This window comes from Toxotes jaculatrix, chromosome 22, assembly GCF_017976425.1.
Source record: "Toxotes jaculatrix isolate fToxJac2 chromosome 22, fToxJac2.pri, whole genome shotgun sequence".
In the NCBI taxonomy this organism is placed as follows: Eukaryota; Metazoa; Chordata; class Actinopteri; family Toxotidae; genus Toxotes; species Toxotes jaculatrix.
Genome location: NC_054415.1, coordinates 16,067,649 through 16,094,975, shown reverse-complemented (window position 1 = coordinate 16,094,975; position 27,327 = coordinate 16,067,649). Strand labels below are relative to the sequence as shown.

General features: G+C 37.2%; 2 protein-coding genes across 3 annotated transcripts in view; both read right to left on the bottom strand.

Annotated features, from left to right (window-relative positions):
- ndufa5 (NADH:ubiquinone oxidoreductase subunit A5) overlaps positions 1-18,841 on the bottom strand; it is a 31,501-nt gene extending 12,660 nt beyond the window's left edge. The window contains exons 1-2 of the mRNA XM_041029918.1: positions 18,747-18,841; positions 17,324-17,368 (exon numbers count right to left, since the gene is read on the bottom strand). Of these exons, the coding sequence (XP_040885852.1) occupies positions 17,324-17,368; positions 18,747-18,767 (66 nt within the window). The 5' untranslated portion in view covers positions 18,768-18,841. The remainder of the gene's footprint in view (positions 1-17,323; positions 17,369-18,746) is intronic.
- A 212-nt stretch (positions 18,842-19,053) lies between these two features.
- On the bottom strand, positions 19,054-26,606 carry aebp2 (AE binding protein 2). 2 transcript variants are annotated; one of them, XM_041030573.1, is made up of 8 exons: positions 25,987-26,606; positions 22,002-22,233; positions 21,675-21,782; positions 21,326-21,512; positions 21,091-21,215; positions 20,779-20,846; positions 20,028-20,141; positions 19,054-19,928 (listed from the first exon to the last, which is right to left on the bottom strand). In XM_041030573.1, exons 1-8 carry the CDS (start codon positions 26,508-26,510, stop codon positions 19,916-19,918), a joined length of 1,371 nt encoding a protein of 456 aa, XP_040886507.1. In that variant the 5' UTR covers positions 26,511-26,606; the 3' UTR covers positions 19,054-19,915. The 2 variants fall into 2 exon arrangements, with proteins under 2 accessions (XP_040886507.1, XP_040886508.1); XM_041030574.1 differs by lacking the exon at positions 25,987-26,606 and adding an exon at positions 22,390-24,252.
- Between the last annotated feature and the right edge of the window lie 721 nt (positions 26,607-27,327).

Sequence of the window (27,327 nt, the reverse complement as noted above, 5' to 3'; positions counted from 1 at the left end):
TGACTTTTTTTGGCCTATTTTGAAGCCTTATTATACTATGACCTTTTTTGGCATATTTTGAATCCTTACTATACTATGACCATTTTTATGTCATTTTGAGGCCATACTACAGTATGACTTTTTCTGGCCAATTTTGAAGCCTTATTATACGATGACCTTTTTTGGCATATTTTGAAGCCTTACTATACTATGACCATTTTTATGTCATTTTGAGGCCATACTACAGTATGACTTTTTCTGGCCTATTTTGATGCCTTACTATACTATGACATTTTTTTGGCACATTTTGAGGTCATACTAAAGTATGACTTTTTTTGGCCGATTTTGAAGCCTTATTATACTATGACCTTTTTTGGCATATTTTGAGATCATGCTAAAGTATGACTTCTTTGGCCTATTTTGAAGCCTTACTATACTATGACCTTTTTTTGGCATATTTTGAAGCCTTACTATACTATGACTATTTTTATGTCATTTTGAGGCCATACTACAGTATGACTTTTTCTGGCCTATTTTGATGCCTTACTATACTATGACATTTTTTGGCACATTTTGAGGTCATACTAAAGTATGACTTTTTTTGGCCGATTTTGACACCATACTATACTATGACATTTTTTATGACATTTTGAGATCATGCTAAAGTATGACTTTGTTTGGCCTATTTTGAAGCCTTATTATACTATGACCTTTTTTGGCATATTTTGAGATCATGCTAAAGTATGACTTCTTTGGCCTATTTTGAAGCCTTACTATACTATGACCTTTTTTTTGGCATATTTTGAAGCCTGACTATACGATGACCATTTTTATGATATTTTGAGGCCATACTAAAGTATGACTTTTTTTGGCCTATTTTGAAGCCTTATTATACTATGACCTTTTTTGGCATATTTTGAATCCTTACTATACTATGACATTTTGAGATCATAGTAAAGTATGACTTTTTTGGCGTATTTTGAAGCCTTATTATACTATGACCTTTTTTGGCATATTTTGAAGCCTTACTATACTATGACCATTTTTATGTCATTTTGAGGCCATACTACAGTATGACTTTTTCTGGCCTATTTTGATGCCTTACTATACTATGACATTTTTTGGCACATTTTGAGGTCATACTAAAGTATGACTTTTTTTGGCCGATTTTGACACCATACTATACTATGACATTTTTTATGACATTTTGAGATCATACTAAAGTATGACTTTTTTGGCCTATTTTGAAGCCTTACTATACTATGACCCTTTTTTGGCATATTTTGAAGCCTTACTATACTATGACCTTTTTTGGCATATTTTGAGGCCATACTAAAGTATGACTTTTTTGGCATATTTTGAAGCCTTACTATACTATGACATTTTTTGGCACATTTTGAGGCCATACTAAAGTATGACTTTTTTTGGCCGATTTTGACACCATACTATACTATGACATTTTTTATGACATTTTGAGATCATGCTAAAGTATGACTTTTTTGGACTATTTTGAAGCCTTACTATACTATGACCTTTTTTTGGCATATTTTGAAGCCTTACTATACTATTACCATTTTTATGTCATTTTGGGGCCATACTAAAGTATGACTTTGTTTGGCCTATTTTGAAGCCTTACTATACTATGACCATTTTTATGATATTTTGAGGCCATACTACAGTATGACTTTTTTGGCCTATTTTGAAGCCTTATTATACTATGACCTTTTTTGGCATATTTTGAGATCATGCTAAAGTATGACTTCTTTGGCCTATTTTGAAGCCTTATTACACTATGACCTTTTTTGGCATATTTTGAAGCCTTACTATACTATGACCATTTTTATGTCATTTTGAGGCCATACTACAGTATGACTTTTTCTGGCCTATTTTGATGCCTTACTATACTATGACATTTTTTGGCACATTTTGAGGTCATACTAAAGTATGACTTTTTTTGGCCGATTTTGACACCATACTATACTATGACATTTTTTATGACATTTTGAGATCATGCTAAAGTATGACTTTTTTGGCCTATTTTCAAGCCTTACTATACTATGACCATTTTTATGTCATTTTGAGGCCATACTACAGTATGACTTTTTCTGGCCGATTTTGACACCATACTATAATATGACATTTTTATGACATTTTGAGATCATACTAAAGTATGACTTTTTTGGCCTATATTGAAGCCTTATTATACTATGACCTTTTTTGACATATTTTGATGCCTTACTATACTATGACCTTTTTTGGCATATTTTGAGGCCATACTAAAGTATGACTTTTTTGGCCTATTTTGAAGCCTTACTATACTATGACATTTTTTGGCACATTTTGAGGACATACTAAAGTATGACTTATTTTGGCCTATTTTGAAGCCTTATTATACTATGACCTTTTTTGGCCGATTTTGACACCATACTATACTATGACATTTTTTATGACATTTTGAGATCATACTAAAGTTTGACTTTTTTGGCCTATATTGAAGCCTTATTATACTATGACTTTTTTTGGCATATTTTGAAGCCTTACTATACTATGACCATTTTTATGTCATTTTGAGGCCATACTACAGTATGACTTTTTCTGGCATATTTTGAAGCCTTACTATACTATGACCATTTTTATGTCATTTTGAGGCGATACTACAGTATGACTTTTTCCGGCCTATTTTGATGCCTTACTATACTATGACATTTTTTGGCACATTTTGAGGTCATACTAAAGTATGACACGTTTTGGCCGATTTTGACACCATACTATACTATGACATTTTTTGGCACATTTTGAGGCCATACTAAAGTATGACTTTTTTGGCCTATTTTGAAGCCTTACTATACTATGACATTTTTTGGCACATTTTGAGGACATACTAAAGTATGACTTTTTTTGGCCTATTTTGAAGCCTTATTATACTATGACCTTTTTTGGCATATTTTGAAGCCTTACTATACTATTACCATTTTTATGTCATTTTGAGGCCATACTAAAGTATGACTTTGTTTGGCCTATTTTGAAGCCTTACTATACTATGACCACTTTTATGATATTTTGAGGCCATACTAAAGTATGACTTTGTTTGGCTAATTTTGACACCATACTATACTATGACATTTTTTTTATGACATTTTGAGATCATACTAAAGTATGACTTTTTTGGCCTATTTTGAAGCCTTATTATACTATGACCTTTTTTGGCCTATTTTGAAGCCTTACTATACTATGACCATTTTTATGTCATTTTGAGTCCATACTACAGTATGACTTTTTCTGGCCTATTTTGATGCCTTATTATACTAAGACATTTTTTGGCACATTTTGAGGTCATACTAAAGTATGACTTTTTTTGACCGATTTTGACACCATACTATACTATGACATTTTGAGATCATAGTAAAGTATGACTTTTTTTGGCGTATTTTGAAGCCTTACTATACTATGACCTTTTTTGGCATATTTTGAAGCCTTACTATACTATGACCATTTTTATGTCATTTTGAGGCCATACTACAGTATGACTTTGTTTGGCCTATTTTGAAGCCTTACTATACTATGACCACTTTTATGATATTTTGAGGCCAGACTAAAGTATGACTTTGTTTGGCTGATTTTGACACCATACTATACTATGACATTATTTATGACATTTTGAGGCCATACTAAAGTATGACTTATTTTGGCCTATTTTGAAGCCTTATTATACTATGACCTTTTTTGGCATAATTTGACACCATACTATACTATGACATTTTTTATGACATTTTGAGATCATACTAAAGTATGACTTTTTTGGCCTATTTTGAAGCCTTATTATACTATGACCTTTTTTGGCCTAATTTGAAGCCTTACTATACTATGACCATTTTTTGGCACATTTTGAGGTCATACTAAAGTATGACTTTTTTTGGCCGATTTTGACACCACACTATACTATGACATTTTTTATGACATTTTGAGATCATGCTAAAGTATGACTTTTTTGGACTATTTTGAAGCCTTACTATACTATGACCTTTTTTTGGCACATTTTGAGGTCATACTAAAGTATGACTTTTTTTGGCCGATTTTGACACCACACTATACTATGACATTTTTTATGACATTTTGAGATCATGCTAAAGTATGACTTTTTTGGACTATTTTGAAGCCTTACTATACTATGACCTTTTTTTGGCATATTTTGAAGCCTTACTATACTATTACCATTTTTATGTCATTTTGGGGCCATACTAAAGTATGACTTTGTTTGGCCTATTTTGAAGCCTTACAATACTATGACCATTTTTATGATATTTTGAGGCCATACTAAAGTATGACTTCTTTGGCCTATTTTGAAGCCTTACTATACTATGACCTTTTTTTTGGCATATTTTGAAGCCTTACTATACGATGACCATTTTTATGATATTTTGAGGCCATACTAAAGTATGACTTTTTTTGGCCTATTTTGAAGCCTTATTATACTATGACCTTTTTTGGCATATTTTGAATCCTTACTATACTATGACCATTTTTATGTCATTTTGAGGCCATACTACAGTATGACTTTTTCTGGCCAATTTTGAAGCCTTATTATACGATGACCTTTTTTGGCATATTTTGAAGCCTTACTATACTATGACCATTTTTATGTCATTTTGAGGCCATACTACAGTATGACTTTTTCTGGCCTATTTTGATGCCTTACTATACTATGACATTTTTTTGGCACATTTTGAGGTCATACTAAAGTATGACTTTTTTTGGCCGATTTTGAAGCCTTATTATACTATGACCTTTTTTGGCATATTTTGAGATCATGCTAAAGTATGACTTCTTTGGCCTATTTTGAAGCCTTACTATACTATGACCTTTTTTTGGCATATTTTGAAGCCTTACTATACTATGACTATTTTTATGTCATTTTGAGGCCATACTACAGTATGACTTTTTCTGGCCTATTTTGATGCCTTACTATACTATGACATTTTTTGGCACATTTTGAGGTCATACTAAAGTATGACTTTTTTTGGCCGATTTTGACACCATACTATACTATGACATTTTTTATGACATTTTGAGATCATGCTAAAGTATGACTTTGTTTGGCCTATTTTGAAGCCTTATTATACTATGACCTTTTTTGGCATATTTTGAGATCATGCTAAAGTATGACTTCTTTGGCCTATTTTGAAGCCTTACTATACTATGACCTTTTTTTGGCATATTTTGAAGCCTGACTATACGATGACCATTTTTATGATATTTTGAGGCCATACTAAAGTATGACTTTTTTTGGCCTATTTTGAAGCCTTATTATACTATGACCTTTTTTGGCATATTTTGAATCCTTACTATACTATGACATTTTGAGATCATAGTAAAGTATGACTTTTTTGGCGTATTTTGAAGCCTTATTATACTATGACCTTTTTTGGCATATTTTGAAGCCTTACTATACTATGACCATTTTTATGTCATTTTGAGGCCATACTACAGTATGACTTTTTCTGGCCTATTTTGATGCCTTACTATACTATGACATTTTTTGGCACATTTTGAGGTCATACTAAAGTATGACTTTTTTTGGCCGATTTTGACACCATACTATACTATGACATTTTTTATGACATTTTGAGATCATACTAAAGTATGACTTTTTTGGCCTATTTTGAAGCCTTACTATACTATGACCCTTTTTTGGCATATTTTGAAGCCTTACTATACTATGACCTTTTTTGGCATATTTTGAGGCCATACTAAAGTATGACTTTTTTGGCATATTTTGAAGCCTTACTATACTATGACATTTTTTGGCACATTTTGAGGCCATACTAAAGTATGACTTTTTTTGGCCTATTTTGAAGCCTTATTATACTATGACCTTTTTTGGCATATTTTGAAGCCTTACTATACTATGACCATTTTTATGTCATTTTGAGGCCATACTACAGTATGACTTTTTCTGGCCTATTTTGATGGCTTACTATACTATGACATTTTTTGGCACATTTTGAGGTCATACTAAAGTATGACTTTTTTTGGCCGATTTTGACACCATACTATACTATGACATTTTGAGATCATGCTAAAGTATGACTTCTTTGGCCTATTTTGAAGCCTTACTATACTATGACCTTTTTTTGGCATATTTTGAAGCCTTACTATACTATGACTATTTTTATGTCATTTTGAGGCCATACTACAGTATGACTTTTTCTGGCCTATTTTGATGCCTTACTATACTATGACATTTTTTGGCACATTTTGAGGTCATACTAAAGTATGACTTTTTTTGGCCGATTTTGACACCATACTATACTATGACATTTTTTATGACATTTTGAGATCATACTAAAGTATGACTTTTTTGGCCTATTTTGAAGCCTTACTATACTATGACCCTTTTTTGGCATATTTTGAAGCCTTACTATACTATGACCTTTTTTGGCATATTTTGAGGCCATACTAAAGTATGACTTTTTTGGCATATTTTGAAGCCTTACTATACTATGACATTTTTTGGCACATTTTGAGGCCATACTAAAGTATGACTTTTTTTGGCCTATTTTGAAGCCTTATTATACTATGACCTTTTTTGGCATATTTTGAAGCCTTACTATACTATGACCATTTTTATGTCATTTTGAGGCCATACTACAGTATGACTTTTTCTGGCCTATTTTGATGGCTTACTATACTATGACATTTTTTGGCACATTTTGAGGTCATACTAAAGTATGACTTTTTTTGGCCGATTTTGACACCATACTATACTATGACATTTTGAGATCATAGTAAAGTATGACTTTTTTTGGCGTATTTTGAAGCCTTATTATACTATGACCTTTTTTGGCATATTTTGAAGCCTTACTATACTATGACCATTTTTATGTCATTTTGAGGCCATACTACAGTATGACTTTTTCTGGCCTATTTTGATGCCTTACTATACTATGACATTTTTTGGCACATTTTGAGGTCATACTAAAGTATGACTTTTTTTGGCCGATTTTGAAGCCTTATTACACTATGACCTTTTTTGGCATATTTTGAGATCATGCTAAAGTATGACTTCTTTGGCCTATTTTGAAGCCTTACTATACTATGACCTTTTTTTGGCATATTTTGAAGCCTTACTATACTATGACCATTTTTATGTCATTTTGAGGCCATACTACAGTATGACTTTTTCTGGCCTATTTTGATGCCTTATTATACTATGACATTTTTTGGCCGATTTTGACACCATACTATACTATGACATTTTTTGGCACATTTTGAGGTCATACTAAAGTATGACTTTTTTTGGCCGATTTTGACACCATACTATACTATGACATTTTTTATGACATTTTGAGATCATACTAAAGTATGACTTTTTTGGCCTATTTTGAAGCCTTACTATACTATGACCTTTTTTGGCATATTTTGAAGCCTTACTATACTATGACCTTTTTTGGCATATTTTGAGGCCATACTAAAGTATGACTTTTTTGGCATATTTTGAAGCCTTACTATACTATGACATTTTTTGGCACATTTTGAGGCCATACTAAAGTATGACTTTTTTTGGCCTATTTTGAAGCCTTATTATACTATGACCTTTTTTGGCATATTTTGAAGCCTTACTATACTATGACCATTTTTATGTCATTTTGAGGCCATACTACAGTATGACTTTTTCTGGCCTATTTTGATGGCTTACTATACTATGACATTTTTTGGCACATTTTGAGGTCATACTAAAGTATGACTTTTTTTGGCCGATTTTGACACCATACTATACTATGACATTTTGAGATCATAGTAAAGTATGACTTTTTTTGGCGTATTTTGAAGCCTTATTATACTATGACCTTTTTTGGCATATTTTGAAGCCTTACTATACTATGACCATTTTTATGTCATTTTGAGGCCATACTACAGTATGACTTTTTCTGGCCTATTTTGATGCCTTACTATACTATGACATTTTTTGGCACATTTTGAGGTCATACTAAAGTATGACTTTTTTTGGCCGATTTTGACACCATACTATACTATGACATTTTGAGATCATACTAAAGAATGACTTTTTTGGCCTATTTTGAAGCCTTACTATACTATGACCTTTTTTGGCATATTTTGAGGCCATACTAAAGTATGACTTTTTTGGCCTATTTTGAAGCCTTACTATACTATGACATTTTTTGGCACATTTTGAGGACATACTAAAGTATGACTTTTTTTGGCCTATTTTGAAGCCTTATTATACTATGACATTTTTTGGCACATTTTGAGGACATACTAAAGTATGACTTATTTTGGCCTATTTTGAAGCCTTATTATACTATGACCTTTTTTGGCCGATTTTGACACCATACTATACTATGACATTTTTTATGACATTTTGAGATCATACTAAAGTTTGACTTTTTTGGCCTATATTGAAGCCTTATTATACTATGACCTTTTTTGGCATATTTTGAAGCCTTACTATACTATGACCATTTTTATGTCATTTTGAGGCCATACTACAGTATGACTTTTTCTGGCATATTTTGAAGCCTTACTATACTATGACCATTTTTATGTCATTTTGAGGCCATACTACAGTATGACTTTTTCTGGCCTATTTTGAAGCCTTACTATACTATGACCATTTTTATGATATTTTGAGGCCATACTAAAGTATGACTTTTTTGGCCTATTTTGAAGCCTTATTATACTATGACCTTTTTTGGCATATTTTGAGATCATGCTAAAGTATGACTTCTTTGGCCTATTTTGAAGCCTTACTACAGTATGACTTTTTCTGGCCTATTTTGAAGCCTTACTATACGATAACCATTTTTATGATATTTTGAGGCCATACTAAAGTATGACTTTTTCTGGCCTATTTTTAAGCCTTATTATACTATGACCTTTTTTGGCCGATTTTGACACCATACTATACTATGACATTTTTTATGACATTTTGAGGCCATACTACAGTATGACTTTTTCTGGCCTATTTTGATGCCTTACTATACTATGACATTTTTTGGCACATTTTGAGGTCATACTAAAGTATGACTTTTTTTGGCCGATTTTGACACCATACTATACTATGACATTTTTTATGACATTTTGAGATCATGCTAAAGTATGACTTTTTTGGACTATTTTGAAGTCTTACTATACTATGACCTTTTTTTGGCATATTTTGAAGCCTTACTATACTATGACCTTTTTTTGGCATATTTTGAAGCCTTACTATACGATGACCATTTTTATGATATTTTGAGGCCATACTAAAGTATGACTTTTTTTGGCCTATTTTGAAGCCTTATTATACTATGACCTTTTTTGGCATATTTTGAAGCCTTACTATACTATGACCATTTTTATGTCATTTTGAGGCCATACTACAGTATGACTTTTTCTGGCCTATTTTGAAGCCTTATTATACTATGACCTTTTTTGGCATATTTTGAGATCATGCTAAAGTATGACTTCTTTGGCCTATTTTGAAGCCTTACTATACTATGACCTTTTTTTTGGCATATTTTGAAGTCTTACTATACTATGACCATTTTTATGATATTTTGAGGCCATACTAAAGTATGACTTTTTCTGGCCTATTTTGAAGCCTTATTATACTATGACCTTTTTTGGCATATTTTGAAGCCTTACTATACTATGACCATTTTTATGTCATTTTGAGGCCATACTACAGTATGACTTTTTCTGGCTTATTTTGATGCCTTACTATACTATGACATTTTTTGGCACATTTTGAGGTCATACTAAAGTACGACTTTTTTTGGCCGATTTTGACACCATACTATACTATGACATTTTTTATGACATTTTGAGGCCATACTACAGTGTGACTTTTTCTGGCCTATTTTGATGCCTTACTATACTATGACATTTTTTGGCACATTTTGAGGTCATACTAAAGTATGACTTTTTTTGGCCGATTTTGACACCATACTATACTATGACATTTTTTATGACATTTTGAGATCATGCTAAAGTATGACTTTGTTTGGCCTATTTTGAAGCCTTACTATACTATGACCATTTTTATGATATTTTGAGGCCATACTAAAGTATGATTTTTTTGGCCTATTTTGAAGCCTTATTATACTATGACCTTTTTTGGCATATTTTGAGATCATGCTAAAGTATGACTTCTTTGGCCTATTTTGAAGCCTTACTATACTATGACCTTTTTTTTTGGCATATTTTGAAGCCTTACTATACGATGACCATTTTTATGATATTTTGAGGCCATACTAAAGTATGACTTTTTCTGGCCTATTTTGAAGCCTTATTATACTATGACCTTTTTTGGCATATTTTGAAGCCTTACTATACTATGACCATTTTTATGTCATTTTGAGGCCATACTACAGTATGACTTTTTCTGGCTTATTTTGATGCCTTACTATACTATGACATTTTTTGGCACATTTTGAGGTCATACTAAAGTATGACTTTTTTTGGCCGATTTTGACACCATACTATACTATGACATTTTTTATGACATTTTGAGGCCATACTACAGTATGACTTTTTCTGGCCTATTTTGATGCCTTACTATACTATGACATTTTTTGGCACATTTTGAGGTCATACTAAAGTATGACTTTTTTTGGCCGATTTTGACACCATACTATACTATGACATTTTTTATGACATTTTGAGATCATGCTAAAATATGACTTTTTTGGACTATTTTGAAGCCTTACTATACTATGACCTTTTTTTGGCATATTTTGAAGCCTTACTATACTATTACCATTTTTATGTCATTTTGGGGCCATACTAAAGTATGACTTTGTTTGGCCTATTTTGAAGCCTTACTATACTATGACCATTTTTATGATATTTTGAGGCCATACTAAAGTATGACTTTTTTGGCCTATTTTGAAGCCTTATTATACTATGACCTTTTTTGGCATATTTTGAGATCATGCTAAAGTATGACTTCTTTGGCCTATTTTGAAGCCTTACTATACTATGACCTTTTTTTTGGCATATTTTGAAGCCTTACTATACGATGACCATTTTTATGATATTTTGAGGCCATACTAAAGTATGACTTTTTCTGGCCTATTTTGAAGCCTTATTATACTATGACCTTTTTTGGCATATTTTGAAGCCTTACTATACTATGACCATTTTTATGTCATTTTGAGGCCATACTACAGTATGACTTTTTCTGGCCTATTTTGATGCCTTATTATACTATGACATTTTTTGGCCGATTTTGACACCATACTATACTATGACATTTTGAGATCATAGTAAAGTATGACTTTTTTTGGCGTATTTTGAAGCCTTATTATACTATGACCTTTTTTGGCATATTTTGAAGCCTTACTATACTATGACCATTTTTATGTCATTTTGAGGCCATACTACAGTATGACTTTTTCTGGCCTATTTTGATGCCTTACTATACTATGACATTTTTTGGCACATTTTGAGGTCATACTAAAGTATGACTTTTTTTGGCCGATTTTGACACCATACTATACTATGACATTTTTTATGACATTTTGAGATCATACTAAAGTATGACTTTTTTGGCCTATTTTGAAGCCTTACTATACTATGACCTTTTTTGGCATATTTTGAAGCCTTACTATACTATGACCTTTTTTGGCATATTTTGAGGCCATACTAAAGTATGACTTTTTTGGCATATTTTGAAGCCTTACTATACTATGACATTTTTTGGCACATTTTGAGGCCATACTAAAGTATGACTTTTTTTGGCCTATTTTGAAGCCTTATTATACTATGACCTTTTTTGGCATATTTTGAAGCCTTACTATACTATGACCATTTTTATGTCATTTTGAGGCCATACTACAGTATGACTTTTTCTGGCCTATTTTGATGGCATACTATACTATGACATTTTTTGGCACATTTTGAGGTCATACTAAAGTATGACTTTTTTTGGCCGATTTTGACACCATACTATACTATGACATTTTGAGATCATAGTAAAGTATGACTTTTTTTGGCGTATTTTGAAGCCTTATTATACTATGACCTTTTTTGGCATATTTTGAAGCCTTACTATACTATGACCATTTTTATGTCATTTTGAGGCCATACTACAGTATGACTTTTTCTGGCCTATTTTGATGCCTTACTATACTATGACATTTTTTGGCACATTTTGAGGTCATACTAAAGTATGACTTTTTTTGGCCGATTTTGACACCATACTATACTATGACATTTTGAGATCATACTAAAGAATGACTTTTTTGGCCTATTTTGAAGCCTTACTATACTATGACCTTTTTTGGCATATTTTGAGGCCATACTAAAGTATGACTTTTTTGGCCTATTTTGAAGCCTTACTATACTATGACATTTTTTGGCACATTTTGAGGACATACTAAAGTATGACTTTTTTTGGCCTATTTTGAAGCCTTATTATACTATGACATTTTTTGGCACATTTTGAGGACATACTAAAGTATGACTTATTTTGGCCTATTTTGAAGCCTTATTATACTATGACCTTTTTTGGCCGATTTTGACACCATACTATACTATGACATTTTTTATGACATTTTGAGATCATGCTAAAGTATGACTTTTTTGGACTATTTTGAAGCCTTACTATACTATGACCTTTTTTTGGCATATTTTGAAGCCTTACTATACTATTACCATTTTTATGTCATTTTGGGGCCATACTAAAGTATGACTTTGTTTGGCCTATTTTGAAGCCTTACTATACTATGACCATTTTTATGATATTTTGAGGCCATACTAAAGTATGACTTTTTTGGCCTATTTTGAAGCCTTACTATACTATGACCTTTTTTTTGGCATATTTTGAAGCCTTACTATACGATGACCATTTTTATGATATTTTGAGGCCATACTAAAGTATGACTTTTTCTGGCCTATTTTGAAGCCTTATTATACTATGACCTTTTTTGGCATATTTTGAAGCCTTACTATACTATGACCATTTTTATGTCATTTTGAGGCCATACTACAGTATGACTTTTTCTGGCCTATTTTGATGCCTTAGTATACTATGACATTTTTTGGCACATTTTGAGGTCATACTAAAGTATGACTTTTTTTGGCCGATTTTGACACCATATTATACTATGACATTTTTTATGACATTTTGAGGCCATACTACAGTATGACTTTTTCTGGCCTATTTTGATGCCTTACTATACTATGACATTTTTTGGCACATTTTGAGGTCATACTAAAGTATGACTTTTTTTGGCCGATTTTGACACCATACTATACTATGACATTTTTTATGACATTTTGAGATCATGCTAAAGTATGACTTTTTTGGACTATTTTGAAGCCTTACTATACTATGACCTTTTTTTGGCATATTTTGAAGCCTTACTATACTATTACCATTTTTATGTCATTTTGGGGCCATACTAAAGTATGACTTTGTTTGGCCTATTTTGAAGCCTTACAATACTATGACCATTTTTATGATATTTTGAGGCCATACTAAAGTATGACTTCTTTGGCCTATTTTGAAGCCTTACTATACTATGACCTTTTTTTTGGCATATTTTGAAGCCTTACTATACGATGACCATTTTTATGATATTTTGAGGCCATACTAAAGTATGACTTTTTTTGGCCTATTTTGAAGCCTTATTATACTATGACCTTTTTTGGCATATTTTGAAGCCTTACTATACTATGACCATTTTTATGTCATTTTGAGGCCATACTACAGTATGACTTTTTCTGGCCTATTTTGAAGCCTTATTATACTATGACATTTTTTGGCATATTTTGAAGCCTTACTATACTATGACCATTTTTATGTCATTTTGAGGCCATACTACAGTATGACTTTTTTTGGCCTATTTTGATGCCTTACTATACTATGACATTTTTTGGCACATTTTGAGGTCATACTAAAGTATGACTTTTTTTGGCCGATTTTGAAGCCTTATTACACTATGACCTTTTTTGGCATATTTTGAGATCATGCTAAAGTATGACTTCTTTGGCCTATTTTGAAGCCTTACTATACTATGACCTTTTTTTGGCATATTTTGAAGCCTTACTATACTATGACCATTTTTATGTCATTTTGAGGCCATACTACAGTATGACTTTTTCTGGCCTATTTTGATGCCTTATTATACTATGACATTTTTTGGCCGATTTTGACACCATACTATACTATGACATTTTGAGATCATAGTAAAGTATGACTTTTTTTGGCGTATTTTGAAGCCTTATTATACTATGACCTTTTTTGGCATATTTTGAAGCCTTACTATACTATGACCATTTTTATGTCATTTTGAGGCCATACTACAGTATGACTTTTTCTGGCCTATTTTGATGCCTTACTATACTATGACATTTTTTGGCACATTTTGAGGTCATACTAAAGTATGACTTTTTTTGGCCGATTTTGACACCATACTATACTATGACATTTTGAGATCATACTAAAGAATGACTTTTTTGGCCTATTTTGAAGCCTTACTATACTATGACCTTTTTTGGCATATTTTGAGGCCATACTAAAGTATGACTTTTTTGGCCTATTTTGAAGCCTTACTATACTATGACATTTTTTGGCACATTTTGAGGACATACTAAAGTATGACTTATTTTGGCCTATTTTGAAGCCTTATTATACTATGACCTTTTTTGGCATATTTTGAAGCCTTACTATACTATGACCATTTTTATGTCATTTTGAGGCCATACTACAGTATGACTTTTTCTGACCTATTTTGATGCCTTACTATACTATGACATTTTTTGGCACATTTTGAGGTCATACTAAAGTATGACTTTTTTTGGCCGATTTTGACAGCATACAATACTATGACATTTTTTATGACATTTTGAGATCATGCTAAAGTATGACTTTTTTGGACTATTTTGAAGCCTTACTATACTATGACCTTTTTTTGGCATATTTTGAAGCCTTACTATACTATTACCATTTTTATGTCATTTTGGGGCCATACTAAAGTATGACTTTGTTTGGCCTATTTTGAAGCCTTACTATACTATGACCATTTTTATGATATTTTGAGGCAATACTAAAGTATGACTTTTTTGGCCTATTTTGAAGCCTTACTATACTATGACCTTTTTTGGCATATTTTGAAGCCTTACTATACTATGACCATTTTTATGTCATTTTGAGGCCATACTACAGTATGACTTTTTCTGGCCTATTTGGATGCCTTACTATACTATGACATTTTTTGGCACATTTTGAGGTCATACTACAGTATGCCTTTTTCTGGCCGATTTTGACACCATACTATACTATGACATTTTTTGGCACATTTTGAGGTCATACTAAAGTATGACTTATTTTGGCCGATTTTGAAGCCTTACTATACTATGACATTTTTTGGCACATTTTGAGGACATACTAAAGTATGACTTTTTTTGGCCTATTTTGAAGCCTTATTATACTATGACCTTTTTTGGCCTATTTTGAAGCCTTACTATACTATGACCATTTTCATGTCATTTTGAGGCCATACTACAGTATGACTTTTTCTGGCCTATTTTGATGCCTTACTATAGTATGACATTTTTTGGCACATTTTGAGGTCATACTAAAGTATGACTTTTTTGGCCGATTTTGACACCATACTATAATATGACATTTTTATGACATTTTGAGATCATACTAAAGTATGACTTTTTTGGCCTATATTGAAGCCTTATTATACTATGACCTTTTTTGGCATATTTTGATGCCTTACTATACTATGACCTTTTTTGGCATATTTTGAGGCCATACTAAAGTATGACTTTTTTGGCCTATTTTGAAGCCTTACTATACTATGACATTTTTTGGCACATTTTGAGGACATACTAAAGTATGACTTATTTTGGCCTATTTTGAAGCCTTATTATACTATGACCTTTTTTGGCCGATTTTGACACCATACTATACTATGACATTTTTTATGACATTTTGAGATCATAATAAAGTTTGACTTTTTTGGCCTATATTGAAGCCTTATTATACTATGACTTTTTTTGGCATATTTTGAAGCCTTACTATACTATGACCATTTTTATGTCATTTTGAGGCCATACTACAGTATGACTTTTTCTGGCATATTTTGAAGCCTTACTATACTATGACCATTTTTATGTCATTTTGAGGCGATACTACAGTATGACTTTTTCCGGCCTATTTTGATGCCTTACTATACTATGACATTTTTTGGCACATTTTGAGGTCATACTAAAGTATGACACTTTTTGGCCGATTTTGACACCATACTATACTATGACATTTTTTGGCACATTTTGAGGCCATACTAAAGTATGACTTTTTTGGCCTATTTTGAAGCCTTACTATACTATGACATTTTTTGGCACATTTTCAGGACATACTAAAGTATGACTTTTTTTGGCCTATTTTGAAGCCTTATTATACTATGACCTTTTTTGGCCTATTTTGAAGCCTTACTATACTATGACCTTTTTTTGGCATATTTTGAAGCCTTACTATACTATAACCATTTTTATGTCATTTTGGGGCCATACTAAAGTAGGACTTTTTTTGGCATATTTTGAAGCCTTACTATACTATGACCTTTTTTGGCATATTTTGAGGCCATACTAAAGTATGACTTTTTTTGGCCTATTTTGAAGCCTTATTATACTATGACCTTTTTTGGCCTATTTCAAAGCCTTACTATACTATGCTGTTTTTTGGCACATTTTGAGGTCATACTATACTATGACGTTTGTTGGCATATTTTGAAGCCTTACTATACTATGCCGTTTTTTGGCACATTTTAAAGCCTTACTATCCTATGACGTTTGTTGGCATATTTTGAAGCCTTACTATACTATGACATGTTTTTATGACATTTTTTTGGCCTATTTGGAAGTCTTAATATACTATGACCGTTTTTATGACATTTTGAGGCCATACCAAAGTATGAGTTTTGTTGGCCTATTTTGAAGCCTTACTATACTATAACCATTTTTATGACATTTTGAGGCCATATTAAAGTATGACTTTTTTTGGCCTATTTTGAAGCCTTAGTATACTATGACCATTTTTATGACATTTTGAGGCCATACTAAAGTATGAGTTTTGTTGGCCTATTTTGAAGCTTTACTATACTATGACAGTTTTTTTGTACTTTTTTTCACTTTTTACTCTGAAAAATAAAACCAAAGTTTGTCTAAGTTACGTGTAATGTAGATTTTCTAGAATAGATTTTTTATATTTGGTATTGCAAAAAAGTATTGTTCAGGAACCAGTATCAGTATATAGTAAGTTACCCAGCCCTAAAAAATACAAACAGAGGGATGGAAGAGGGGGTTAGGCTAGGGGGCAGCCACTCACCTCATGTGGGTTGTGAGACACTGCCAGGCCCACCAGGCCGGTTGTCTGGAAAAGAGCAGCAGGAGAGACACTTGTTAACTCTGAATCACTTCACCTCCTACACAACTCTATCACTTTGTCAACTTCAAACTTGTTTCTGTGCGACACACACACACACACACTCAGCTCAGCTCAAATCCATTAGTTGAACGCAATAACCATGAATCAATACCCTGCCCAATTAAATAATATTAACCATTTCCAAAACATTTGTGTCTGATTAGACCTGCAGGTGGCAGCGTTACATATGTAGCATTAATGTAGTTTTCTTACAGCAGTAAAATATCCATAATACTGTAATGTATTGTCTGCTACTGTCACTGCTATACAATGATGATCTAATTAATACTCACACTCATCACTTTTATCATCTTAACATACATAATATTTAACACCATATAAAAATTATGCCTCATATAAGACACAGGCAGTATCATTTACAATACTCAGCCAGTAACCGCGGTGTAGCTGTGTGTCAGTATTATGCTTTTAGCTCCTCTATTTAGCATTATACACAGGGTCCTGGTGTTGTGCTCAGCGGTATAGTTCACTCACATGTGTAAATGTAAAGGAACCATCACTGATTATTACTGTTTTTATTAGCCACTTAGCTTTTCCTGCTACTTTCACTACATGAAAACTATACGCTTAATGCGTCACATTGTCCTAATGTCAGGACAAGTTTGTGTGAGTGCATTTAGGACTAAACAGCTCAGAGTTCAGGCTCAGACACAACGAATCTTCCTGCAGCACATTTCCAATCACTGCTAATTACACACCGCACAACACCTGGGTCACTGCATAGACACCGTCCTTCCTCCGACGGGGCATTAACGAGCTAATCTGCCACAACTAACAGAAGCACTGCCTTGAAATAAATATTCCATTAAATCCAAAGTAAATGCATATTTTACATTCACCTATATTAACATTATAAACTTTAAATTGCACATGTTGGCTGTAGACAAACGCTACATTGCCTGTGAATGGTTAGGCATCTCCGGAGCCGTAAAGTGAAGTGGTTTAGGTCTAAATGACCCCTTTCCTCAGTAGCTAACACCACTGTTTCCACCACCAAGGTAAACACGACACAGTATGAATATACAGCGAAGTACTGTGATCTCAGTTGGCACCACAGTGTTTCCGTCGAGCTTCTTTATTCACTAGCCGAACCTGCGGCAGCTAAGCTAACAAAACAGCTAACAGCCAGCCACCTGACCGCAGCGTCTCCGTCACACGCTGCAACCTCTGTCTGTGTAATTCAACCACGCTAATACAACACGGTGATACAACAATGTAGTGCAAACAATTTCAATTTAGCTGGTGCTGTGTCATTTATTGCGCTTTTCTTATAATAAAACAAAGATATGACCTCTACACGTACCTTCTTCAGCAGCCCCGACATCTTTGTCTGCGGATGCGCTCCCAACTGCGATTTCCGGCTACTTAATATGACGTTAAGTTTTCGCACTTCTCTGGGGACGCGACCTTTAACTGTTTCTGTATCACTATCGACGTTGCTTTCCCCCCCAACAGACAGTACTGTTGTTCAGTTCTCAATAGAAAACATCTGAGGCCGAATAAATGTGTTTTTTTTTAATTTTGCAGTAGGACAAAAAACTTTATTGAACTGCGTCTCCACCGACAGCCTGTCTTCCCTCTGCTGTCAGAGGGCAGCAGGGAGTCAGGATGTAACAGTGTTCAGCACTATTCATTTTAACTTTAGCCACTGCTCTTTAACATTTTCAGAGCATCTGTACATCTGACAGGGCCTAAAATACCTGCCCATGGCCACCAGGTGTCTCTGAAACTCTTCTTCTTCACACGCAGCCTCCATCCTTGCTTTAAGTTTGCTACAGGACGTGTGGACCCAGCTCTGTGCTCATGGTTCCGTACTGGAAGTGTGGAAATGAGCTCCTGCCATAGATCCATCCAGCACATACACATTTTATCAGCAGCGCACTGCTGGATTAAAATAAACCAATGGGACCATGTTGTCAAATTATATATTATGTATGAACAGGTTGGCAGGTGAAGACTTCAGAGCAGGTGGAGGTTGGAAAGGTTTAATGACATCAAACCAGGGCAATGGCAGCTATATGCACATGACCGATATTATCAGGTTTTTAAAACATCTATTTAAAATGTTTGGTGGGGAAAAAAAAGAGACATCTATCTACAGTACAGTAAAAAAAATTCAAAGTATAAAAATATATTACAAATCTCAAGTATTTACAAAGACAGCTTCTCTCTACACGTGTGTCTACAGTTACAGCTCTGTCAGTTAGTTTTCAGTCTACTTGTGTTACCTAAAACAAGCGACATCTCGCCCTACGTGTCCTCAGTAAACTCAGCACCTAATGAGAAAACACTGAAGGCCTCAGACAGCCATGACAAACAAGTCACTACACTCCCAGCATCCTCTGGGAAGATGGAGGAAGGGGAGAAGAGGAACGTGGGGATGGAGACGAGAGGAGGGTGGGGCGAAGGAGGCGGCCTCCTTTTTCGAGGTCTGTTTAGCAGGAAGTGACAAATGGAGCTTCTCTGGAGGTGTTAGAAGAACATCCTGTGGAGACAGCAGTTCAGATCATTCATCAATGTGAGTTTTTTTTTTTTTTTTTAAATTAGCCACACTGGATATGTTTACTCACACACAGACACACACCTGTAGATGTTGGGGTCAAGGAGTACAGCTGTGTCTGTGGGCAGCTTGGACAGATGAACCACCTTGGTCTTCTGCTGCTGCCTGTCGCTCTCATTCACCCACACATCTGGCAGTCTGACACACACACACAGAGTTTAGGACATTGTGCATATACATGTTCATATGATAAGATCCTTCCTGAACAGCTCACAGTCAGCAGGTGGATTTACTGGTAGTGGAGCTTTCGAAGTCACTGAGTGGTCTGTTTGCTTTCAGACCATAAAAAAAAAAAAAAAGGAAAAAAACGGGTTAGTCAGTCCGGTTGTTTGGTTCTCATCAGAGTCCCACTGCCACCTTTTACAACAGACACATCACAGTTCAGTTTTCAGTTGAGGTGTGAATGTACCCTAAGAACCACAATCCTGCTAACAGGACAGAGTTCATTCAGCCCACACAGATCACATGGTCTGTGAAGAGCCTCTGCTGTGACCGTCGTGCCTTAATGACACACACACAACACACACACACACACACACACACACAGTGGAGATGCACATGTGTTATGTTGCTGTTGTGTGATGTGGTTACAAGTGTTGAACTGAGGTCAACAACTTCAGTCATCCTATAAACAGCAGTGAACTCAGTGAACTGATAAGAATCAGCTACAAAAGCAGTTCACCTTTTTTGACTCACTGCTAAAAGAGGCTGAGAGGTGGAGGAGGAGGAGGAGGAAGAGACAGGGAGAGCGTGATGAGAGGAGAGCAGGTCTTACATGTCTTCAGGTGTCCAGTGCAACAGGACCTTCACTTTCCCAGAGTCCTCTCTCCTCCTGGCTATTACCTGAAAACACAAGCACACGCACACGCACACGCGCACACGCACACGCACACGCGCACACGCACACGCACACACACACACACACACACACACACACACACACACAGTCAATGGTCAGGAATCTCTGTCAGTCCTCCTTTGTAGCATTACCATAACACAATAACTAACATCAAGACTTTAATTGTACAAAGTGAAGCTTAGTGGAAAACATGTAACAGGGTGTGTGTGTGTGTGTGTGTGAGCCCACCGTGCTGTGGAAGACCACACTGTGTCCGTTGCCCTGGCTCTCGATGCGTGTTGCCAGGTTGAGGCAGATGGCTCGATGACGGATGGCGTCCATGGTCTGAGCGTCAAAGAAGTCGTGAGGTCGGGCTGGAAATAAAAAGTGGTTTTCAGTGTGACTAAGAAAAACTTTGTGTGTGGAACAATGTGAAGATACGGCGTTATACATCAACTGTGTGTGTGTGTGTGTGTGTCCATACGCAGCGAGCGTCTGTGCTTGTTCTTCAGTTTCCTCCTCTTGTTGAGGCCCGCCTTGGACGGAGACTCCTCCTTCACTTTGCCCTGATTGGACACTTTGGACGAACTCTGTGAGCTGAAGTGAGTGGGGACGTGACGTGCCAGTCCCCCCTGAGAGGCGAAGGTGGCGTTGCAGCCCCCCACCACACACTGCGTGGGGGACACACAGGATTCGTTTAGACTCAGGTGATGCAGACAGTGGGCTCAGGATTTTCCAGTCTGGTGTGTGACTGTGTGTGTGTGATGCAAACACAGTAAAGTGGACTTTGGCTTGATGAGGTGTGTGTTGTGTGTGTGTGTGTGTGCTCTCACCTTGAATGGCTTGTCCCCGCTGTGGGTCAGCATGTGTCTCTGAAGCCAGCTCTGACTGGTTGACGGCGTGTTGTACACTTTGCAGCCCTTCCACAGACACACAAACACCTGTGAGGCACAAACACACAAACAGTCAATACACACAAAGACACCTTGGAGTAAAAGTGTTCAAATTACACAACCTTTCAAAAAAAAAAACTTTATATATATTGTTCAGACAGACGACCTTTGGTCCATCTCCCTCAGTGGTCTGAGCTTCTCCTCTAGTCCTTTCTGGGACTACACAAAGGTGTGACTGTGTTACAGCCTTGACAGTAAGACACTGACCCCTCCTCTCTGTCCGTCCACGTGTGTGGCTCTGATGTGCTCGGCCAGGTCGGGGCTGCTGGGGAACAGCAGCTGGCAGTGATCCCAGCAGCATGTGTAGCTCAGGGACTTGCCGCCCGCCGGCGCCGAGCCGCTCCCGGACACCGCGCCCCCGCTGTGTCCGTTGAGCATGGCCGGGGTGGAGCGGCCGCTGGACGCCGTGCTCTCCATGTCCATCAAGGTGCTGCCGATACTGGAGAACAGACACAGACGTACGACAGAGAGAAGACATTAGAGAGACAATGCTACAAATGGTTCTGACAAAGTAAACCAGAAAGCAGGGAGTTGTAGTTTGACATTCAAATAACTATCACATCACTCATATGTCAACACTGTCTCACACCCCTACCTGGACCTCCCGTCTCCCATGTCCTGTATACTCTCATTGGTTACTGCTCTGTTCTTGTCTTCCACAGTTATAAGCATCCACTTCTTTGACTCTGAGTCTGAAAACTGTGCTAGGATGTGGGACAGCTCAGAGACATGACTCTGAACTACCTGGACCAGAGGACTCGTCCTGACGGGGCTTGAGAGTGTATATATTCAGAGTCTGGGGACCAGCATGGACCAATCAAAGCTGAGCTTCAAACTGTACTGAAGTTAGACTGAACATCTGTCTGAAAACAGGAAGTTTAATCTGAAAATCAGTGACAATAATAAAAAAAAACACACATTTTAGGACCTATATGTGATGGTAGCAGGTTTCACAGCTCCCACAGAGCTGCAGCTGGTGTGTGTGTGCGTGTGCATGGACCGTGGCAGGCGACCATCTGCTCTGACCACTGTCCATCCTGCCTCTCTGTTGGGGCCCAGCTTACACATGCTACAAGAGGACTAACACCTCTGAAACACACACACGTGTTTACTGTACATCACCACCACCATCATCATCATCATCATCATCCGCAGCAGCGTCCAGCTGTCTCTCTGCTCTGTGTGGGAACAAAAGTTACAATGTAGCCTCACAGCTGCCACAACAGCTGGATGATCCACAGCTGAGAGAGGCAGCCAAACAACACACTGCCTCCCCTCTGTCTGCTGTGCTGTGGAGTTGGGGTTTCTCTCCTTCACTTTCAAAGTGAAGAAAAACACTGATCACAGGGTTCATATTAATAAGCTGCTGAGGTGTGTGCAAACATAATACAGTGTTTCAGTGTTGAGTGAGTGACCGTCTGTTGGTTTATGTTTGGGACTGAACACCTGCCAAACAGGTGCAAACATGGTGGCACACCTGAGCAGTGACCGTGGCCATGTGGAGACCTCTGAGCAGGCCGCCACGGGCCTTTATTCAGCCGCTTCCGTCCATCCACTCAGTCTAGAGTGACCGCTGGGTTCTTGGTCTCCTCCTCCCTGACCAAGGCCCTTATGGCCCAAAAGTCCTGATGGTTCCAACTTCCAACTTTTTATCCATGTTTAATGAAATCTAAAACACACTGAAGTGAAGGTTTCCCTCTGTGTGAAGCTGAGGGGTGAAGCGATGTCCAACATGAATCTGAGGAAACGGGTCTGTGCTGTAAACCAAAGTGGACTGAACCGTCAAATCAAATCCAAGTCAGCCATGTTGACTCTGACATGTTTCGGTGTCACAACGCACACGTCAACTCAGCCACACGACACTAAAGCACGAGAGCTGTGAGCGGTTTGCAGTGTGTTCAACACACACACACACACACACACACACAGGACAACACTGCTGCACAGCAGGAGACTTACAGGACCAGTTCTACTGTGTCTCTGCTCAAAGGTACGACACACCTTCTTCATGGAGCTTCTTTAACCAGGAGAAGCACAGGTGTGGTCATTACATTACCCATGGCTGCATTCAGTTTAGCTGTGCATGCTGTCAGACACCTAAATGGGACAGAACCGTCATGAATGTTAACAGTGACGCCCTCAAACGATTCATCATCTCCCAGCTTCTACTGTAGTAAACTATTAAATCTCTGCTTGTGTGGCAGCCTGGTGACTCAACGCGCTGCTGTCAAACCTCTTTGATTCAGGCTTCACATGACACTCTTTGGTTTTTAACTGCAGCGTTTTTTCCAAAAACTAGAGACAAATTTCCCCTGCCCATACTTTAAATGAGATTCTGATTGATGTTTTTTTTTTTTCCAATGTTTGCTGACAAATAAAAGGCCCGATGCAACGTATTTACATCATCAGGAAGGTGGAAAATGCCACTGAACGATAGTTAGTTACATTTCCTGTAATCAAAGTGGAAATGGATCGGCGAGCAGCGGAGCTTCCAGCGATCGGCTGCCGCACAAACACTGTACAGTTACTCATAGTGTACCCAGTGAGGCGCAGTGTAGGTGTGCAGAGTACAGGCTTCACAGCAGCCTGCGTGTTGGTTTAGTCATTTCCCACTGTGCTGCCGTGACTGATGTTTGAGTACAGTGTGTGTGTGTGTGTGTGTGTGTGTGTGTGTGAGTGTGTGTGTTTGGACCAGTTCTGGCAAAAATTCAGGATTATTCAATCCGTCAAGCCACGACCGCCTGAGAGCAATTAGATCATGAATCCAATTCAATACAGTTTTCTGTCTCCTTCACAATAAAAGCATTTTTAATGAATGGATGCACAGGTAAGGCCTTTTACTGTGAAACTGATGTCTGGGCAGGTGACGCCATGCCGGAGCTGAGATTCAGGTTTAGCTGTCGTCACCAAACATCGGCTCCATGCTGAACTCCTCGTGCACTTCCTGTTAGGTAAGTATTTATTTGTGGGAATGTGAAGTCTTTTGTTGTCTTATATCTGAACACAACACCAGTCATGCTTACAGCACAGCTCACTCAGGTCACTGGGGGGGGGGGGGGGGGGGGGGGGGGGCGCCACTACCCGTTTTCTGCCGAGACCACGGTAAGTACCTGCACTTCACCACCTGCTCACCTGTTACAAAATCGACCTATCAAAAGAGAGCTCCAACACTTCAACATGTAGAGACAGAGCCACGTCTGACCCCAGTTAAACCCTGACATCAACTAAAGCCTAATAACAAAGATCCACTGACCATCAGTGATGATCTTTCAACACCTTCTGCAGCTGCTTCCTGTTAAAATCTCCATAATTGAATCAAACTGCTGGGGGAAAGCTTTTACTGGGAAGCAGCTGCAGGAAGTGTTATGTTTGCATTAAAAGCACACTCACATGGCAAACATCTGCTTTCTAACAAATACTCACTGCTGTTTCTCTTCTTATCTGCTTCCTCCTCTGATGCGTTTAGTTGTTTTTACGATCATGATCACTGGTGGTGGCTTCAGTAAGGTGATCATTAAGGCTGAGTACAGCCATGTTGCATGGACATTCACTGGTACAGGGACCCCAACCAGAGGCTGCACCATAAACATCGGGGGGGGGGGGGGGGGGGGGTCCTAAGATGTGCTCCACAGAATTATATATATTTCTTGCATGTAATATTTATATATATGTATATTTTTTTTCTACTTTATTATTTTTACAAACAGGTAAACACCCCTTTGTTTTAAGGGGTCACCAGCAGTGTGTTGTTGGTGTCCTCTCCCCTGTCTTTACTGAAGGACAGTGACCAGTCCACAGTCAATTCAGCTGAACTGCATTCATCAGTGTTAAAGGGAGAAGATAGTTTAACAGAGCGACCTCCGTGACTCCCACCCACCCACCCAGACTCATGACTTTACTACTATTTTAGTGGAACATAACAAACAGCTGGAGGTTGTATAATAAGAACGGGCACTCCTCCACAGACAGGTTATCTACTATAAACTAGATTAAACACAAATATGTCGTTTAAATATGTTGAGGAACTATATTTCCTGGCGGAGGCGAAGCTATTTAAGCTGTAAATCACACACTGTCCTTCGCTAACACTTAAAAACAGTGAACTTGGCATCGTGTTGTTACCTAACACCACCTCTCGGTTGTTCTGGAAATCAGTGTAGGCCTCTTCATAGGGCTTACTACTTCAACAGACCTGTCCTCTGAATCCATCCGGCTGAGCGGCTCTCCGTCCGACGAGGTCAGTTCCACGCTGGCCCGTCTCTTGGTGCCGTGCTCGGCTCTCTCCGCGGTCTTTGTGCGGTCGCTCGGCAGTGAGGAGGACACGCTTTCCCCCTCTCTTTGTTCTTGTTTCAGCACCCGGGAGCCCTCTTGTGCGGAATCAATGCTACTCGCCAAACTCCCCTGAACGGGACTTTTCCCCGGTTCAGAGAGTTTTCCACCGGGTTCCCCTTCGCCGCTGGTTGTTTTATCAGTCGGTGAGGCGGTTTCTTTGTCGGCGTCGGGAACCACAAACGGTTTGTCCCCGTGCTCCTCCGACGCACCACGACCACTGCTCACGTCCATTCCTGCTCTGCTCTCGTTGTTGTCGCCCGGTTCCTGTTTGGGGTCCGGCACGGCCTGCTCCTCTGTGCCGGTTTCTGCCGTTTCACCGGTGCCGTTTTGATCCGACGTCGGTTGAGAATCTTGCTCGGCCCCTTCGGTCGTTATCTGAGCCATTTTGGAGCAGCACAGGAAGCTATTTTTGAGATGTTCCCCTCGAAAAGTTGCCCTCAAGCTGCCCTTTCTCCTCCACTCACACTCTCCGCTTCAAGCGTAAAACACAGCAGGGGGTTTGAATGACGTCGGGGCCCCGCATGGTCAAAGCTGCTCTATTACGAATGACATCTCACTCCGTATGTGAATCTGCGTCCAGCATGTACTTTGACATTAACACTGAGCTAACAGCATCTGTGAACAACAGTGCCTTAAATATTCCTTCTACTTGACTTATTTCATATAGTTTACACCTTAGATGATGATGTTGGACAAAAAAACTAATTTTGACATCAAAGTGTAATTCAAATTAACAAGTTAACAAATTTAAACATCTATAAATTGATTTGTTTGTGCTAAAGTTAAACGTGACCCTGATTAAGCAGGGCTAATTAGTATCCCTTTAGAATTTACTCAAGTTTAGCCCATTTAGTGAAACTACAAAAAGTTTCTTAACATACATTGTCATATTCTTTACCTTGATGGAAAACCTGAAATGATAAACAGAAAGATGTAAAGGACACAGGCATAAGAAAATAGGGGAGTTCACTGTAACACCGATAGGAGGAGCAGACTGGGATTTTGCCTTAAACCGAGTGACTCATCTTCTTAAACATAGACGATCTTTGGCATTGTGGCCTCTCGGCTCCACGTGTTGCGACAAACAGAAAAATGATCCAACTCACAAAGTGCTGAAAAGGCACGCTCATATCTCAGCGAGGTGCAGGTCCCTGACGGCACCGCTGCTGACTGAGCCCGCGGAGCCTCCGGGACTGAACCA